Consider the following 18,515-nt stretch of genomic DNA (forward strand, 5'->3'; position numbering starts at 1 on the left):
CTCACTGACCTTTAAAGGCAATGTTATGTGAGCATATCAAGTACACCATGCAAATCAGAGATTGAGAAGGGAGGATTGCAGGGGGCTTCACTGCAAAAGATTGCATGTGTTAATGAAGCCCTTGCACATTCTGAGGAAGGTATTCTGTGTGAGATTGCTGCCCGCCATTAAGAAAATCCACAGGAAATAGAACCATTCACTACTGACATAGGGAGAAAGTAAAATACTGCAACAAGTCATTTCCTGGCCCTTACATGCCAAATTGCACCAATTTAAAAAAACTATCCTTAAAAGTCTCTAAAGAATACAGCTGAGGATAAACTAACATACCGACTGAAACCTGTTACCATGCTGCAAGCTGTTAAACAGACTGCAATCAATAGACGCTCTGTCATACAGCCATTTACTGCTTTCATTACAATAACACATTTGCAAAATGTTTTCTTTATCTGGACTCTGTTGTTTCCAGGCATGATACCTTACATTGGTGCAATTGTACTCTTGACACAGTACAGCCAGACACATGGACTCAAGTTACCAAAGTGCACCTTGTGAATTGCATGCAATTAACTTTTCAGCATTGCAGTTCACATTTCTTCATGTCAATATTTCTGACACTTTCAATTATGATTGCTGCAATAATAACATTGCTTGAAAAAGGCTTTTGGGAGCATGGCCTCGAAAAACAGATAGCGTGAGACAGAAAATATTTGCTAATCATTTGGAAATCTGCTGCGCCGAATCTAACTACACTGCACCATTTAATCATTCTTAGCGTTTTAATTTATCCAGTATGATAACATAAAATAGTTAGAATACAGGCAATTCCACCCCCCCCCCTCCCCCTCACCCCCACACACAACCCCAATCTAAAAGATTCATATTCTGGCCAAGTAAACTACAGTCCACTGAACTCTGAAGTCATCCAAAAGCCACTTAATCACATTATGTCTGACAACAAACCCCAGAGTGAGCATCATGACTTTTAACTTGCATCTGATCAAATCTACATCTGTTTTGCATTCTTTTGGTTTCTTTCACACTGAGTTACTGCTTCCAAACACAAATCACTCGCAGTCTATGAATGAAAGCTAACCTCCAGAGGATGTTAAGTTATGTACAAGAAGACAATTCCTTCAGAAATATACCTGCAAGATTTTACCTCACATTTGGAGGGCTGCAAGTGAGGGCTGGGAAACAGTAATGCATGACCGATTTTAACTCTCACCCCTCACCTGCATGAGCCTTCAGTCTCCTAGAGGAATCGCAAGGTGACCAGTGAGCAGCAGCAATAGTGCTGGGCTGTCAGATAAGTGGTTGGGTGGGAAGGTGGGGGAGGGATTAAGGGTCAGGAGGGTGTTTCAGTTGGAAAAATGTGGTTTCCTTGGAAGGCCCAGAGGAGCATCTATGCTTCTCTTGGCCCAGAAACGTAGAAAAATGAGAACAACATGCAATTGTGGGCCTCTTCTGGTTCTGCATCCATATCGTCTGATGGCCTGCGATTCAAATTGTAGCCAGGGCCTGATTACATAATTGAGAGCAAATCCGCATATTTGAAGGAGTACTCTGCTGTTGAGTGTTCTGCATGTCTGCGAAAGACAGGCTAATATTATATCCCAGGAAGAGAGTGAGATTGGAGGGACATTCCACTGTCCCGACTCAGGTTGAAATCGAGCCTTCCGCTGGTGGCGATCTTCAGAGTGGTGGAGCTGCCGGAGCTACTGGAGGGGAGTGGGGCCGATATTGTGGCCTTGGCCTCTCTGATTGCCCGGCAGCAAATTCTATTGGGCTGGAGGACGGTGGAGCCACCGAGGGTGTCGGCATGGCTGGGGGATGTGGCAGAGCTTCTTCAGTTGGAAAAAGTTAGAGGGTCAGAGGAAGGGCTCATCGCAAAATGGAGGGTGTTCTTACCCCTATTCAAGGATTGTTTATCACCAGCGGATGGTGGGGTAGGGAAGGGGGGCAGGGAGGGAGAGTGGGGTTTGGGAGAGTGTGGCGGGGGTGTTAAGGGGAGAAGAAGGGGAAAAAATTGACAAACTGTTTGGATTGTGTTACGTTTTTGGAAGATTATGTGTACTTTGGTTTGAAATTTGAAAACGTTTTTTTTTAAAACTGGGTTTGGCAGCTTTATTTCAGATCTCTATTTGCAAACCTCCAATAACAGCTTTGGTTTCAAAACTTTTCAGCACAATAGTTGGGTATTTAGTGCTGACAAAATTGCAGACAAGTCGTTAAGATGATCATGCAGACCTGTAGTTTTTTTAATGCATTACCTTCTCTGTCTTCTGAGCAAATACAATAATGCCACACAATAATGTTAAGCATCTGTTTGCTGGTATCTGGACAATGTTCTCAGCTAATATATCAACTCTGCATAAATGTCAATGTTACTGGTATGAAATAGGCAGAAACACCTGTGAGTTTAATAACGTGGTGAGGCAGATAAATTTAGAGTGTAAAATGAGCTATTGTTCATTAATAATCAAATAAATGAGTGTTTAAAAATATGCACTTCAGCATCGAGTCGCCACATCATTAGCTTTGCAACACTTGACGAGTGAAAAATGACATTTGTCCTCACAGTTAAAATCTGTGAGAAATGAAAGTCAACATTTGTGGGTAAAACTGCATCAACTCCACACAATGAAAGCAAACTTGCTGATCCAGTGTTAAGCATTTAGAACTCTTGTGCCATTTTGACATCCAGTATACACAGAAAGGAGTCCGACAAAGATGACGCCGACAGATGTTCCAGAGGTCTCGATATTTTCTCCTAGTGCGGTTGAGGACTTAAGCGTCTTTCAGTTTCCCAAACTCATCCATTAAATTGTGTCTGTAGATCGGGTTTTCAGGAAGATGAACTGTCATTCAGGATGGTCACTGATCGAGCTGCTGGAAAATGAGTTTGCGCAGCTTGGGAAAGGAGTAATGGATTATTTTTTAATCTTAATTAATTCCTTCCCAGTCAGGGAGAGAGACGATTCAGGTTGTGAGCACAGCCTTGCTCAGGCTTCAACTACCTTCAAGGTCAAGAGGTGCGATTGATTAATTACTGTTGACCCCCAAAACATTACACTTGATCGTGGTTTAATATAAGTTCTGTCCACTTCTATTTTAATCAAGAAAAGGGTTGCACAATGATTGAGCCTGTACATAAAAACTTAATGGGGGGGGGGGGGGGGGGGGGGGGGGGCATTTTTTCCCTCCCATTTCCGGATCAATGGCGAGAGTTGGAAATCCTGCAGGAGTCCCAAAATGTGGTTAACGCCAAAGGGATTTCCCTTTCCAATAGTCCCCATCCCCCATAAATGATGCAATGGGAATCCCGATGTTGAATGTCAGAATCCTCATTTGAATTAATTGAAAGATAATTATCAGGCCTTTATGCCCAATGTGTCCTCGACATTGGGCTGTCCATTCAAGTTGACGTGCCCTCATGCCAGAAGCGTGCAGGTGAGTACATCCCCCCGGAGGGGAGAGGGTCATGCCTAGGCAGTACCCTGGCAATGCCCTTGGCATTGAGCCAGGCAATGACCCCACACTGCCTCCTGGCAATGCTCCCTCTGGCCCTGTCCCGTAGTACTGTCATTGTACACTGCCCCGGACACTGCCACTTGCCTAAAAATGAGAAAAATACCCAGCTTTGTTATGTTCAATCCTACTCAAAGACCAGCGCAAATGAGAGACTATTCAGCTGCACTGTAATCCACAGTCCAAAGATATGCCGCCTAGGTAGATTGACCATGCTAAATTGCCCCTTAGTGTAATGATCAACGCATGGGATTATTGGAAAGGTTGGGGGATTGGCTGAGGTAGAATGCTCTTTCGGAGGGTCGATACAGACTTGATAGGCCGAATGGCCTCCTTCTGCACTGCAGGGATTTTATGGATCAACAACCACGTTCTTAATAAAAGCAAAATACTGCAGATGCTGAAAATTTGGAAAAACTCACAGCATCTGTGGAGAGAAACAGAGTTAATGGGCTGGATTCTCCTGCACTGTCCACTGCAAGAACGCCACGGGCGAGACGCGGACAATGGAGAACTCCATTGACCTCGGGCGGGATTCTCCGGTCACCAGGCGGATGCAGCCAGAGAATACCGCCCAATGTTTCTGATGTATTTGAATGTTTTTCCAGCGAAAACTACAACATGACAATTTAAAAATTAAAGCTCCACTCACCGCATGACAATTGATTCTGTTTCAAAGTTTTAAATGGCTGTCCCTGCAAAGCACTTGGGTAGACACACAGCGTTTCGTCTGCTATTCGGACTGAAGTGTTTTTGGCCCATTGCAAGAGCCATCTAAGGTTGCAGTCACACATGAGAGATTCAGTTCCAAAGTGCCTGTGTAAAGAATAAATACATTTGAAAATGAGGATGTATTTTTTTTTATTATAGTTGTGAGGTAAAAATAATTAAGATAAAATACACACACGCAGGCACACACACACCACGAAACAAACATACAGAGACACACACCACAGAACAGACACCATAGCAACAGACACACACCACAGAAACAGACACGTATACACACACACCACAGAAACAGACACACACACAGACACAATCACACTGACACATGCACACACACATGCGCACCACAGAAACAGACACACTCATACACTCACACACAGACACAATCACACACAGACACACCTACACACACACACACCGGCACACAGACAGAGACACACACACACACAATCACACACACATCACAGACATGCACTCCACAGACACACAGAAACACACACAGATACAGAAACACACACACACACCACAGGCACACACACACATATCCTCATGGAAGCACAGTGGTTAGCACTGTGGCTTCACAGGGCCAGGGTCCCAGGTTTGATTCCCAGCTTGGGTCACTCTCTGTGCGGAGTCTGCACGTTCTCCCCCCTGTCTGGGTGGGTTTCCTCCGGGTGCTCCAGTTTCTTCCCACAAGTCCCAAAAGACTTGCTTGATATGTGAATTGGATAATCTGAATTCTCCCTCTGTGTACCCGAACAGGCGCCAGAGTGTGGCGACATGGATTTTCACAGTAACTTCATTGCAGTTTTAATGTAAGTCTACTTGTGACACTGATTAAAAAAAACTAAAAGTCAGACACACAAATAATCTTCATGTGTAAACAATGAAAATGTTAGAACAGATTTTGTGCAATAATAATTTATATGTTGCTCATGTGAACACACAATTCAGGGGCGGGATTCTCCGACCCTCTGCCGTGTCAGAGAGTCGCCGGGGGCTGGCGTGAATCCCGCCCCCGCCGGTTGCCGAATTCTCCGGCACCAGAGATTTGGCGGGGGCGGGAACGCGCCGCGCTGGTTGGCGGGCCCCCCTGGCGATTCTCTGGCCCGGATGGGCCGAAGTCCCGCTGGAATGCCTGTCCGCCGGTGTGGATTATTCCACCTCTCTTACCGGCGGGACAAGGCGGCGCGGGCGGGCTCCGGGGCCCTGGAGGGGGGGGGGCGCGGGGCGATCTGGCCCCGGGGGGTGCCCCCACGGTGGCCTGGCCCGCGATCGGGGCCCACCGTTCCGCGGGTGGGCCTGTGCCGTGGGGGCACTCTTTTCCTTCCGCCTTCGCCATGGTCTCCACCATGGCGGAGGTGGAAGAGACCCCCTTTACTGCGCATGCGCGGGGATGCCGTGAGTGGCTGCTGACGCTCCCGCGCATGCGCCGCCCGACAATATCATTTCCGCGCCAGCTGGCGGGGCACCAAAGGCCTTTCCCGCCGGTAAGAGAAATCAGTCCGCGTGGCCCTAGTCCCTCAAGGTTCGGGCTCGGCCGCTCAAGATGTGGAGGATTCCGCACCTTTGGGGCGGCAGGATGCCGGACTGATTTGCGCCGTTTTTGGCGCCGGTTGGTGGACATCCCGCCGATTATGGAGAATTTCGCCCCAGAAGTGGCATTTCATGCTCTATGTGTCATTCAAATCAATGGAACATAACATCATTATTACACAGACCACACTGCCAGCAGTCTCAACACGGGTATTTTGCCAGATGCCAAACAGTAAAACTGAAATAAGAAAGAACCCAGAAGAATTGGTCACATGGACTTGATGTGGGCAGTCAGTCCACTTTTAGTTTGACCTTGATTCTAATGCAAAAGTTGATCTGGAGAAAAGCAGAACTGGGTACGGTAGGAAAACACTTCAAAACTAAAACTAAGTAACCTGCCGACAGTTTAGAGTTTGCTTCATATTGGGTTGAAATAACTTCAAACAGTACACTAATCCATTAACTGTAATACGATCAGTGCCAGTGTAGGCAATTTGACTGATGAAAGTAAACTCAATAAAAAAAAGTCAAACCAAGAAATGAAAAAAGATACTGAAATGCACTTCAAAGGCAATAATTTATTTTTCTGCAACATTGGTAAATGCAGTCCCCAAATTGTGGACAGCAAGGCTGCGCAAACAATGAAAGAGATAAATGACTTCAGCCCTCTTCCTTTTCTTTATTTGGAGTTACACGCAGAACAATATCTGTAACCTCTCCAGTCTGGAAATCTATTGTTCAAAAACACCCGTTGTCCAGGAATGTTTTGAGCAGACCCAAGCAACTCATTTTAATACAGTATAATGAGAGCAGAAGCATGGAAGATATATGTTATGTTCTAGTACTGTGACAATCATTTAATCGGCGTACCAAAGAACATCTAGTTCTTGACTAGTCAAATTTATTATTGTATCACAAACTGTGGGTTAGAAACTAATACTAATTCATGTCAAGAGGGCTAGAATACAAGAGCAGGAATGTACTTCTGAAGCTGTATAACATAAGAACTAGGAACAGGAGTAGGCCATCTGGCCCCTCGAACCTGCTCCGCCATTCAATGAGATCATGGCTGATCTTTGTGGACTCAGCTCCACTCTCCGGCCCATACACCATATCCCCGAATCCCTTTATTCTTTAGAAAGGTATCTATCTTTTTCTTAACAATGTTAAAAGAAGGAGCCTCAACTGCTACACTGGGCAAGCAATTCCAGAGATTCACAACCCTTTGGGTGAAGAAGTTCCTCCTAAACTCAGTCCTAAATCTACTTCCCCTTATTTTGAGGCTATGCCCTCTAGTTCTGCTTTCCCCGACCAGTGGAAACAACCTGCCCATATAAGGCTCTGGCAGACCCCATTTGGAGTACTGTGGGCAGTTTTGGGCCCCGTATCTAAGGAAAGATGTGCTGGCCTTGGATAGGATCCAGAGGAGGTTCACAAGAATGATCCCTGGAATGAACAGCTTGTCCCATGAGGATGAGGGGGGGATCTTATTGAAACTTACAGGATATTGCGATAGAGTGGACATGGGGAGGATGTTTCAGCTTGTCAGAAAAACGAGAACCAGAGGACACCATCTCAGACTAAAGGGATGATCCTTTAAAACAGAGATGAGGAGGAATTTCTTCAGCCACAGGGTGGTGAATCTGTGGAACTCTTTGCCACAGAAGGCTATGGAGGCCAAATCACTGAGTGCCTTTAAGACAGAGATAGATAGATTTTTGATTAATAAGGGGATCAGGGGTTATGGGGAGAAGGCAGGAGAATGAGGATGAGAAAATATCAGCCATGATTCAATGGCGGAGCAGACTTGATGGGCCGAGTGGCCTAATTCTGCTCCAATGTCTTATGGTCTTATCCTAACAAACTGGAACAATCACAAACACAACTAACCACAATGACGTCTTCTACAGACCCCCTAGGTTACAGTGCCACATGGTGTAACTTGCCTGTCACCTAGTGGTCAGAGGTCAAACATATTTACATGTACAATTGCTTATGCATATCACTATATCCGCTTTCATAGATTACAGTGCAGAAGGAGGCCATTCAGCCCATCGAGTCTGCACCGGCTCTTGAAAAGAGCACCCTATCCAACCCCACACCTCCACCCTTATCCATAACCCAGTAACCCCACCCAACACTAAGGGCAATTTTGGACACTAAAGGCAATTTAGCATGGCCAATCCACCTAACCTGCACATCTTTGGACTGTGGGACGAAACCGGAGCACCCGGAGGAAACCCACGCACACACGGGGAGAACGTGCAGACTCCGCACAGACAGTGACCCAAGGTGGGAATTGAACCAAATCGTTGAGATTTTGAACAAAACATATATATATAATTTCAATAAATATTATATATGATGTGCGTAGCACAATAATTTATATCATATACAGTTATCTTGTCCAATTACAGATTCAATCTTTCGGGTTTCATCCTATGCCTTGTTGATCTTCTTAACTTTGGTAGATCTGATGAATCTGTGTGATATTCTTGCATTTCTGTTGGTGCAACTGGTATGACCACATCACTGTTTGGAACTTCAGACTGTACAATGAATGATATTTGATTCGTCCTCTGGTTGTGATGGTTTGAAGAATATAAGTTTTCATTGACATTGTCTGCTTGCAGTTGAGCAACAGGTTGTTTAACTTTTCGGAGTACCCATCTGTTTCTCCTTCGTACTTGTCCTTGCTCCGTGATTACAGTGCAAGATTTTGGAACTATTTTCCGTGATACTGATGCATATTTTGACCATCAGGATCCTCCACTCTCACTACATCATTTGGATTTAAAGGTGTCAGAGGCTTGGTTGACTTGTCACAGTACCTCTTCTGCTTCTTCTGTTGAGATTGCAACTGATTCCTTATCTTATCATTTATTTGCTGTTTGGTATGGCATGGCAGAGTTCTTCGTAGCTTTCGACTCATCAACAGTTCTGATGGTGACAAACCACTACTTAAAAGGTGATGCCCGATAGCTGAGCTTTGCTAGATATGGATCATCTTGACTGTCTATAGATGTTTTCAGTAGTTGTTTGACTATCTGCAGACCTTTTTCCGCTTTGCCATTAAACTGAGGATACAATGTGATTTGTTATGTTGTAGGTGTAACATAAGCGGCTTCCTTGCGGTGCACTTGACAAAGGAAGGTTCAGACGTGGAGATAACTTCAACACGTTTATTAAACTATTTACACTTCTATTACTCGGGTTTGACACTACTGCTAATCCTACTATAGCTACCCAGACTGACTAACCAGCTGCTGCAATCCACGTGGTGGGTGTAATATTGAATCAACCCTGTGTCTGTACTCACTGATTGTCTCCACTGGAAAGTGGCAGGTCATGTGTGTGGTGTCCTTTATATATGGGTTGGTGTAATGCCCCCCTGTGGTCGTGTCACCTCCGTGTGCATCGTGAATGTCCATTGGTCGCGTCCTATCTAACTGATCTATTGGTTGAGTGTGTGTGTGTGTGATGTCTTTGGTGCTCCCTCTAGTGTCTAGCTAGCCTACATGCATTTACATTGATGCACATCACCACACAATGGACTTGATGTCACATGTCTGAAGCATAATGCTGCGCAAATGCCTTTCATTCTTTACAGCTGAAACGCGGACCACTGTCACTCATAACAACCTGAGGCATGCCATGATGTGCAAACATTACTTTTGTGTGCATAATAACACAATTGGCTGACGAGCTTGACAACTGTGCTACTTCAGGCTAGTTTGAATTATTGTCCATTATTGGCAAATATTCTTTACCTTCAAGAGTGAATAAGTCTATCCCAACCTTTTGCCAAGGAACGGATACAATTTTGCCCATCTCCATCGGTTCCTTTGCTTATCGATATTGATATCGTTGACAAGTGGTACACCATTGTCTGTATATCTTTATTTATTCCTGGCCAATACACAGTATCTCGCGCTTTTCTCTTGCATTTCTTGATTCCAAGGTGGCCCTCATGAATCTTTTGCAGTATTTCTTTGCGCATAGACTGTGGAATTACGATTCTCTCTTGTCTTAGTAACAAACCATTAGCTACACTTAGCTCTGATTGTATATGATGATACTTGGAACATGAACCTTTCGGCCATCTATTGTTGAGATTATGTATCGCCATTTGTAATACTTAGTCTTTCTCTGTTTCTTCAACAATCAGCTTTTACTTCGCACCTGACACTGGGAGTGTTTATGTGATTATATCCACATGATCTTGCACATTCACTCCCATGGAATTCTCATCAAGCGCTACTGTTGCTCTGGACAGCATATCTGCAACTACAATGTGCTTGCCCGGTGTATAGACCAATTCAAAGTCACAACTCTGAAGTTTCATCATCATCCATTGAATGCGAGGTGGCGTTTCACTAAGATTTTTCTTGACTATGGCCACCAACGGTCTGTGATCTGTTTCTACAACTAAGGTAGGGAGACCATACACGTAACTGTGGAATTTCTCCAATCCGTTGACTAACCCTAAACATTCTTTTTCTATTTGAGCATACCGACATTCAGATTCTGACATTGTTCTGGAAGCATATGCTATTGGTTTCCAATCACTACCATTTTCCTGTTGCAGCAAAACTGCACCTAGACCATCCTTCAATGCATCTGTTGAAATCTTGGTATTTTTTGTTGGATCGAAAAATGTTAGAACTGGAGTTGTCATTGGAGCTGTCTTTAATGTTACCCACTCTTGTTCATGTTTTTCAGTCCAAGTGAAGCTGTTCACTTTTTTCAGGACTTCTCTAAGACCTGCTGTCTTCGCTGAGAGGTTAGGTATAAATTTATCAATGAAATTGATCATGCCTTGTACTCTTAGTACTCCATTTTTGTCTGGTGGTCGAGGCATATTCATAATGGCTTGTATCTTCATGTCATCAGGCTTTATTCCTTGAACAGACAACCTATCTCCTAGGAACATTATTTCCTTCAAACCATACTGACATTTGACCTTGTTGAGCCGAAGCCCATTTTTCGTTACATACGATAATACTCTTATTAGCCTTTCATTGTGTTCCTCTTGGGTGGAACCCCAAATGATGATGCCATCTACATATGCTTTCACAACTTGAATGCCTTCAACAATATGTTCCATCGCTCTGTGAAAAATATCTGATGCTGAGATTATGCCAAAGGGCATATGAAGAAAGCAATATCTACCAAACGGAGGTTTGAACGTACTCTCTTCATCTAGCTTGAGCTGCCAGAATCCTTGCGAAGCATGAGGTTTGCTGAAATTTGTTGCACCAGACATCTCACTTATAGTCTCCTCTTGCTTAGCTATTGGATAGTGGTCCTTTTTTATATTTGCATTCAGATCTTTAGGATCCATGCATATCCTAAGATCATTATTCCGTTTTTTAACACACACCAACGAATTGACCCAATCTGCTGGCTCTTCATTCTTTTTGGTAACACCAAGATGTCATTCTGTCCAATTCAGCTTTTAGATGGTTACATAATGGTGCTGGAACTCTTCTCGGAGCATCTATCACTGGTTGAGCATAATTTTTCAGTTGAATCTTGCAAGTGAAAGGCAAAACACCAAAACCCTGAAAAAAGCCTGCACAATGGACTCCACTGATCCACTGTGTGTGATGAGTGCACAGTGCTATTTACTCTTTGTACCAGTTCCAGTGCTTGACATGCTTCAACACTTAGCAGCCACGAACAATTTTTAGCTACTGTGGGGAATTTGATTTGGTGAACTTTATCTTTTACTTGGACATCGAGTTCACACATCCCAATGTGTCAATTTTCTGGCCATTATAGCCCTTCAAGAAGATTGGCTTGTTTAATATTCTGGGTTTTAATTTCATAGCTTCAATATATCTGATGCTGATGAGATTCACTCTCGCTCCTGTGTCTATTTTAACATTGATGAATGATTTACTTATTAACAAAGAAACTGTCCAATTACCTTTTATTTCTGTAGAAATATCATTTTTATAAATTTTTGTTTCTATAGGCGACATTTTACTCTGTTTGGCTTCATTGACTCAGTCTTCATTCGGGACTACATAGATGTAAAATATGCCTTCTACGTTAATATCATCAGTAGTATTGATAGACTTTTCTAGATTGACTTTCTTGTTTGTAAAACATTGTTTGGCAAAATGCTTCCAAATGCTGGACATTGCCTCAGTAGGTGCCTGTTTTCACATCTTTTACAAGTAATGGCTGCTTCTGGCGAGCTTCTAAAATGGACGTCGCTGCTGAGACCACGGGCGGGAATCTCCGACCCCCCGCCGGGCCGGAGAATCGCCGGGAGGCGGCGTGAATCCCGCCCCGCCGGCTGCTGACTTCTCCGGTGCTGGTTTTTGCTGTTTTTTGGCTGGGGCAGGAATCGCATCGCGCCGGTCGGGAGCCATTGGCAGCGGCCCCCCGGCGATTCTCTGCTCCGCAATGGGCCGAGCGGCCGCCCGTTTTCGGCCTGTCCCGCCGGCGTAAATTACACAAGGTCTGTACCAGCGGGACCTGGCTCTGCAGGCAGCCTGTGGAGTCCTCGGGGGTGTGCGGGGGGATTTGGCACCGGGGAGTGCCCCCACGGTGGCCTGGCTCACGATCTGGGCCCACTGCTGTAATGTTCTGCCATGGTCGGCGTGGAGAAGAAACCCACTGCGCATGTGCAGGAATCACAGCAGCGGTTCTGGGAACACGCTGGCGCTCCTGCGCATGCGCCGACTCGGGCCGGCCGGCGGAGGCCCTTCGACGCTGGTTGCCACAGCGCCAACCACTCCAGTGCCGGCCTAGCCTCCGAAGATTCTGCACCTTTCGGGCGGCCCGACGCCGGAGTGGTTCACGCCACTCTTTGGCGCCGGTGCACCCCGCCCACTGGATACTGGAAAACCCCACCCCACATTTTATTTTTGTGTGCGTCACAACGTCAATGGCGTCAGCATCACTCCCAATTTTCGCTCCAAAACTCCGTGCATTCAATGTGTTTATTTATATGCTGCGCAGTTTGTTCACTAGAATGGCAAATCTTAATCATGTCTTCTAACTGAAGCTCATTCTCATGTAAGAGACAATCACGCACCTTATCATTATTAACTCGGCAGACACTCTGATCTCGAATCATTGAGGATTTTAACATCGCAAAGTTACAAGTTTGTGCTTTTAACTTGAGGTCGGTAAGAAAGCTATCAAAGGTCTCGCCTGTCCTCTGCTTGCGTGCTCTAAATATGTACCGCTCAAAAGTTTTGTTCTTTTTCAGAGTACAGTTCTCATCAAACTTCTTAACAATGGTATTGAAGCTTTTACCATCTTCTTCCCATTCAAAAACAGAGGTGTTGTAAATCTCTATCGCCTGGGGGCCTGCTACAGTTAGCAATAGCGCTATTTTTCGTTCATCTGGTTGCGCTTATAGTCCTATGGCTGCCACATACAGCGTGAACTGTTACTTAAATGCGCGCCAATTGGCATCTACATTACCAATTACTTGAAGATACTGAGGTGTTTTCAAACTTTTCATCTTCTACTTCTACCGTTAGTGTTTTGAGAGAATACTTTTCATGTTCCTTGTTTTTTTTTGTGGCACCGTTTCTGAATTTGAAAACGATGGGGTGGATTCTCCGTTTGGGAGACTATGTGCTGACGCCGGCGTGGGCGTTTTACACCCGAAAAAACGGCGTAAAAACTGCACCGATCATCCGTCAGCTGGGGGATGGCAGGCATGCAGCGTAGAGCCCCCGGTTCTAGCTGCAGATACGGCCGGAGAATTGCCGGGTCCGTGGCCGTGCATGCCGAGGGCTCTGGAACATTGCAAACTGTTTGACATCTGGCTCAAATCCCATTTCAGGGCTCTCCTGCAATTTTCCAGGGTTGCACAGTGGTTAGCACTGCTGCCTCACAACTCCACGGACCCGGGTTCAATTCCGGCCTCAGGTGACTGTCTGCGTGGAGTCTGCACTTTCTCCCAGTGTCTGCCTGGATTTTCTCCAGGTGCTCTGGTTTCCTCCCACAGTACAAGGATGTGTAGGTTAGGTGAATTGGCCATGCTAAATTGCCCCTTAGTGTCCAAACGTTTAGGTGGGGTTATGGGGATATGGTGGAGGCGTGGGCTTAAGTATGGTGCTCTTTCCAAGGGCTGGTGCAGACTTAATGGGCCGAATGGCCTCCTTCTGCACTGTAAATTCTATGATTCTATGATTCCCGACATAACTGGCGCAACGTGGCCGGGAAATCGTCCCCAAGAAGTCACTCAACCTGCAGGCGATCAGCACAATGTGTTTGCCTGCAGGATAATACTGCTAATAAGCAACATTTGTCATGTTTGGTTTGCGAAATATACTCAAGACATTTGGGCAACTACACCATTGAGCCTGGAAACCCCAAAGAGTCTCATTGGAGGAGAAAGCGGGCAGTGTTTCAAAGCAGATGAACAGTAAGTACTTGAGTAACAAACATCCATCTTACTCGAAAAGAACATTGGAGCACACCTCCTTGAAGGTACAAAACCTGGAGTGCACGAGCGAAGGGAAGAGGAACTATGGGAAAACATCAATTGACTGGTGGAGAGTGTTATTTTTAACTATTTGCTTATGTTTATTCTGTGATTAAATGCTTTAAAATGACAGAATCCTTCAAATTATACGCATCAAGTAGCAGAATTTATTCATCTCGTCTGTCACATAAAATCAGCATAGCAGCAATTTTGATGGAGGATTTTGGATCGGGACTCTTTCCTGTAATGGTGGCCCTGGCTTCCATGAGAATGCAGAAGTTTCCCTGCGTGCACTCATCAATACTGCTGGGAGCTCGTTACAATATTTCAAAATGTGCAGTCCCCAAATCCATGAATCACATGTTCCTCTTGATCCTCGTAAAAATGAAAATTTTCCTGGGCCACCTTTCACAGCATTCTCCAACAGTTGAAGCTGGTTAGGATACTTCGTATCTGGAATTGCTGGATGGCGAATGAGCAAGGCACACTCAGCCATTTTTGCACAGAAATTGTAACCTACATCTTACAACCATTGTGGGAGCCTGATTTGCATCTTTAAGCATCCTCCCACCTGTTTCAAGTAAACAGACTGATCTTTTCAGGAGCCACCTAAGAATTGCTCTTGGGTGTTAATAGAGCAGGTGAGGTTCATGACCATGATTTTCTATGGCTGGAAAGCAGAGGCTGAGTCTTTTTGGAAGTTAGCCTTGGTGGAAATAGATTGATTAATATGTGCAGGGTGTAACTGTGAGCTGTACAAAGAAGCAACATGGCCCAATTAACAGAAGTGATCCCGAGTAGCCAAGAGTTCCGGATTATAATGGTATACTCACAGGACTTTCAACGCACCAAGCTCAACGAACAGCCCAAGAGGAAGCGTTGAAAAGATGTTCCCTGACAAATTCCTGCAAACAAAGCAACATTTACTGATCAACATCAGCGTACAAAACACATTGGGCGGGATTCTCCCCTACCAGGCGGAGCGGGGGGTCCCGGAGCCAAGGAGTGGCGTGAACCACTCCGGCGCGGGCCGCCGCAAAGGTGCGGAATCCTCTGCACCTTCAGGGGCTAGGCCGGCCCCGGAGTGATTTGCGCAGCACGGCCGGAGGGGAAGGGGCTTGACGGCACGCCAACAGGCGCCGAAGGGCCTCCACCGGCTGACGTGAGTTGCCCCATGCGCGGGAGCGCCAGCGTGTGCTGGCGTCATCCCAGTGCATGCGCTGGGGGGAATCTTCTCCGTGTCGGCCATCGTGGAGGACCACAGCAGCCGACGCGGAGGAATAGAGTGCCCCCATGGCACAGGCCCGCCCACGGATCGGTGGGCCCCGATCGCGGGCCAGGCCACCATGGGGGCACCGCCCGGGGCCAAATCCCCCCCACCCCCCCAAGGACCCCGGAGGCTGCCCGCGCCGCCAGGTCCCGCCAGTAAGTATACCTACTCTAATTTACACCAGCGTGAACAGCCGAAAATGGGAGGCCACTCGGCCCATCGCGGGCCGGAGAATCGCCGGGGGGGGCCGCTGCCAACGGCCGCCGACCGACGTGGCACGATTCCCGCCCCTGCCAAATCCCCGGCGCCGGAGAATTCAGCAGCCGGCGGGGTCGGGATTCACGCCGCCCCCCCCCTGCGATTCTCCGACCCGGTGGGGAGTCGGAGAATCCCGCCCATTATCTTGGGCAAGGACGTGGAGGATCAAAGATCAAGAGGAGTCAGGGTCAAGGCAGGGGATGGGTATTTGTGGTGGTCAGTTTGCATTGAATATCATTCAATGCAAACACTGAAATATTATTGTGCAACATTATTCTATTAGTCACTTCTACAATGTGAAATGAAGATTCAGCTCATTAAGCCCATTACTTCTGGCGGGCAAGGACAATCAATTCCTATTGTAGACTCGATCCAAGTGGCTCGATCAGCAAGGCTTCTGAAAATTTGTCTGTATCCACTGGTGCAAATTAAGCAGCGTGGTTTGTGGCTAAAATGTTCATGCAATTCTACATTATTCAATTCGTCAACCATTGCAAATCAAAGATAATGCTGATGTCAACACATTCAGAAACTTTAACGGAATAAATATCATGGTTCTCGCTAGCCACACTTTTACGCTCCCTCCCCTGGCAGGAACTGAGGTAAAGGCGGGTAAAAATATCATGGATGGGATTTCTTCTGATACCTCATCCACCCAACCCAGATACGATTTTACAGTGGGTTGAGCAGGCTTTGGATGGGAAGCCCACTCATGCTCCTATTAAGGCCATTAAGTGGACACTTCTGGGCCTTTCCTGCCCAGCCTCAGTTTGTAGGCTGGCAGGTGCCTGAAAACTGGACCTGCCTCCTTGCCAGTTAATCTGTTTTATGATGTTGATTGAGGTATAAATACTGCCCGGACACAAAGGCAGCTCTCCTGCTCATATCTCATCCAAAAAATGGGACATCCAACAGTGCAGCACTCCCTCCAGGCTAGCCCACATTCTCTATTTTCATCAATGGGGAGCTGAACCCACTGACCTGACCGGCTCCTCAGCGATCAGGCCACCATTTTGAAAGGATACCCCGATCTCTAAATGAGCTTGAGGTTCCCCAACCCCCCCACCCATGGGTAATGTTGCCCCCCAATACACTTTGGACCTACCCCACACCACCCAAAGTGATGACACCTCACTGTTGAGTTGCTCAAGGCCCCCCCCTTTTCAGACCTTCCCAAGCCCCCTTTCAGGTCCCCTCCCCTTCCAGGACCTCCGACCTTCAGCCCCTCCACCTTCCAGCAGCCCCTTTTTACCCACCTGCACCCCCCCACCCTTCTTTAATGGGTATGACCCTGACCCTTGGCAGAGCCACCCTGGCAGCTTTGTAGTGCCATGCACGTACCTTGGCAGTGCCAGGGTGGCAGTGCTAAGCTGTGAGCCTGGCAGTGCCAAGGTGACTACATTCAAGGGGGCGAGCCAGGGGGGCATTCTTCCGGTCCCTGACCAACCAGGGGCCTCTGATGGCACACGGAGTCTCCCTGGGTGCCGTTTCGCCTGCTCTGTGTTTGAGTGGACCAGAACTGAACTCCACCTGGCTGGGGACTTCCTGGCGAAGCCAGAAGGTGCTGGGTTATCACACTTAAGTGTTTTTAAATATTTTTATTCTCCTCCCGTTTCAAATTTATCATATTTACAACAACAAATAATTAACAATAACAACAACTAAAATGTCAATCCCCTAGCAAACAATCCCTCATCCCACCCACCTTCAAACAGCTCCCAACATTTTGAATACAATATACCAATGAAAAAGAATCATCATTAATCTAACCCCCGCCCCCCCCATGTTCGATGACATCCAATTCATGAAAATGCATGATGAAAAGGGCCTATGAGTTGTAGAACCCTTCCATCCTCCCGCTCAACTCGAACTTTACTTTCCTGAGCGTTAAGAAGTCCAGCAGATTCCCCCTCCACGCCGAGGCACAGGGCAGAGAAGCTGACCTCCACCCCAACAGAATTTGTCTTCGGGCAATCAGCGAGGCGAAGGCTAAGACATCTGCCTCCGCACCCGCTTCCAACCCCGGCTGATCTGACACCCCGAATATGGCTTCTAGGGACCTGATTCGAGTCTCAGGTTCACTACTTTTGAGATTACCCGAAAGACCTCCCTCCAATACCCCTCTAGTTTTGGGCAGGGCAAAAACATATGAATGTGATTTGCCCGCCCCCCCCCCCCCCACCGTTCATAAACACCCTCCACCCCCTAAAAAAGTTGGCTCATCCTCGCTCTTGTGAGGTGCCCCTTATACTCCAGCTTCAACTGTATCAGCCCCAACCTCGCGCATGAAGTTGACGCATTCACCCTCCGTAGCACCTCACACCACAAACCCTCCTCCATGCCCTCCCCCAACTCTTCTTCCCACTTTGTCTTAATCCCATCCAGTGATACCATATCTTCTCCCAGAATAAATCCATAAATCGCCGACATCACCCCTTTCTCCATTCCCCCTGCCACCAGTATCTCTTCCAACAGTGTGGGGGCCAGTCCAATCGGAAAGTTCTGTACCTCCTTCCTGGTAAAAGTTCAGCCTGCATATAACTAAACACCCCCCCCCCCCTGCCCCAACCCACATCCCCACCCCCATCTCCCATCTCCTCCAATTTCGCAAACCGGCCTCCCAGAAACAAATCCTTTAATACCCTAACTCCCCTCTCCTCCCATCTCTGAAAATTCCCATCTGGTTCAAATCTATGATTCCCTCGAATCGACATTTCTGTTGACCCCGCCCAC

At 46.6% G+C, this 18,515-nt stretch overlaps 1 protein-coding gene across 1 annotated transcript in view; it reads right to left on the bottom strand.

The window, feature by feature from the left end:
* adgra1b (adhesion G protein-coupled receptor A1b) overlaps window positions 1-18,515 on the bottom strand; it is an 827,468-nt gene that overhangs the window by 429,267 nt on the left and 379,686 nt on the right. The window contains exons 5-6 of the mRNA XM_072479133.1: window positions 15,088-15,159; window positions 4,184-4,347 (exon numbers count right to left, since the gene is read on the bottom strand). Of these exons, the coding sequence (XP_072335234.1) occupies window positions 4,184-4,347; window positions 15,088-15,159 (236 nt within the window). The remainder of the gene's footprint in view (window positions 1-4,183; window positions 4,348-15,087; window positions 15,160-18,515) is intronic.

Source organism: Scyliorhinus torazame, chromosome 16 (genome assembly GCF_047496885.1).
Source record: "Scyliorhinus torazame isolate Kashiwa2021f chromosome 16, sScyTor2.1, whole genome shotgun sequence".
NCBI lineage: Eukaryota > Metazoa > Chordata > Chondrichthyes > Carcharhiniformes > Scyliorhinidae > Scyliorhinus > Scyliorhinus torazame.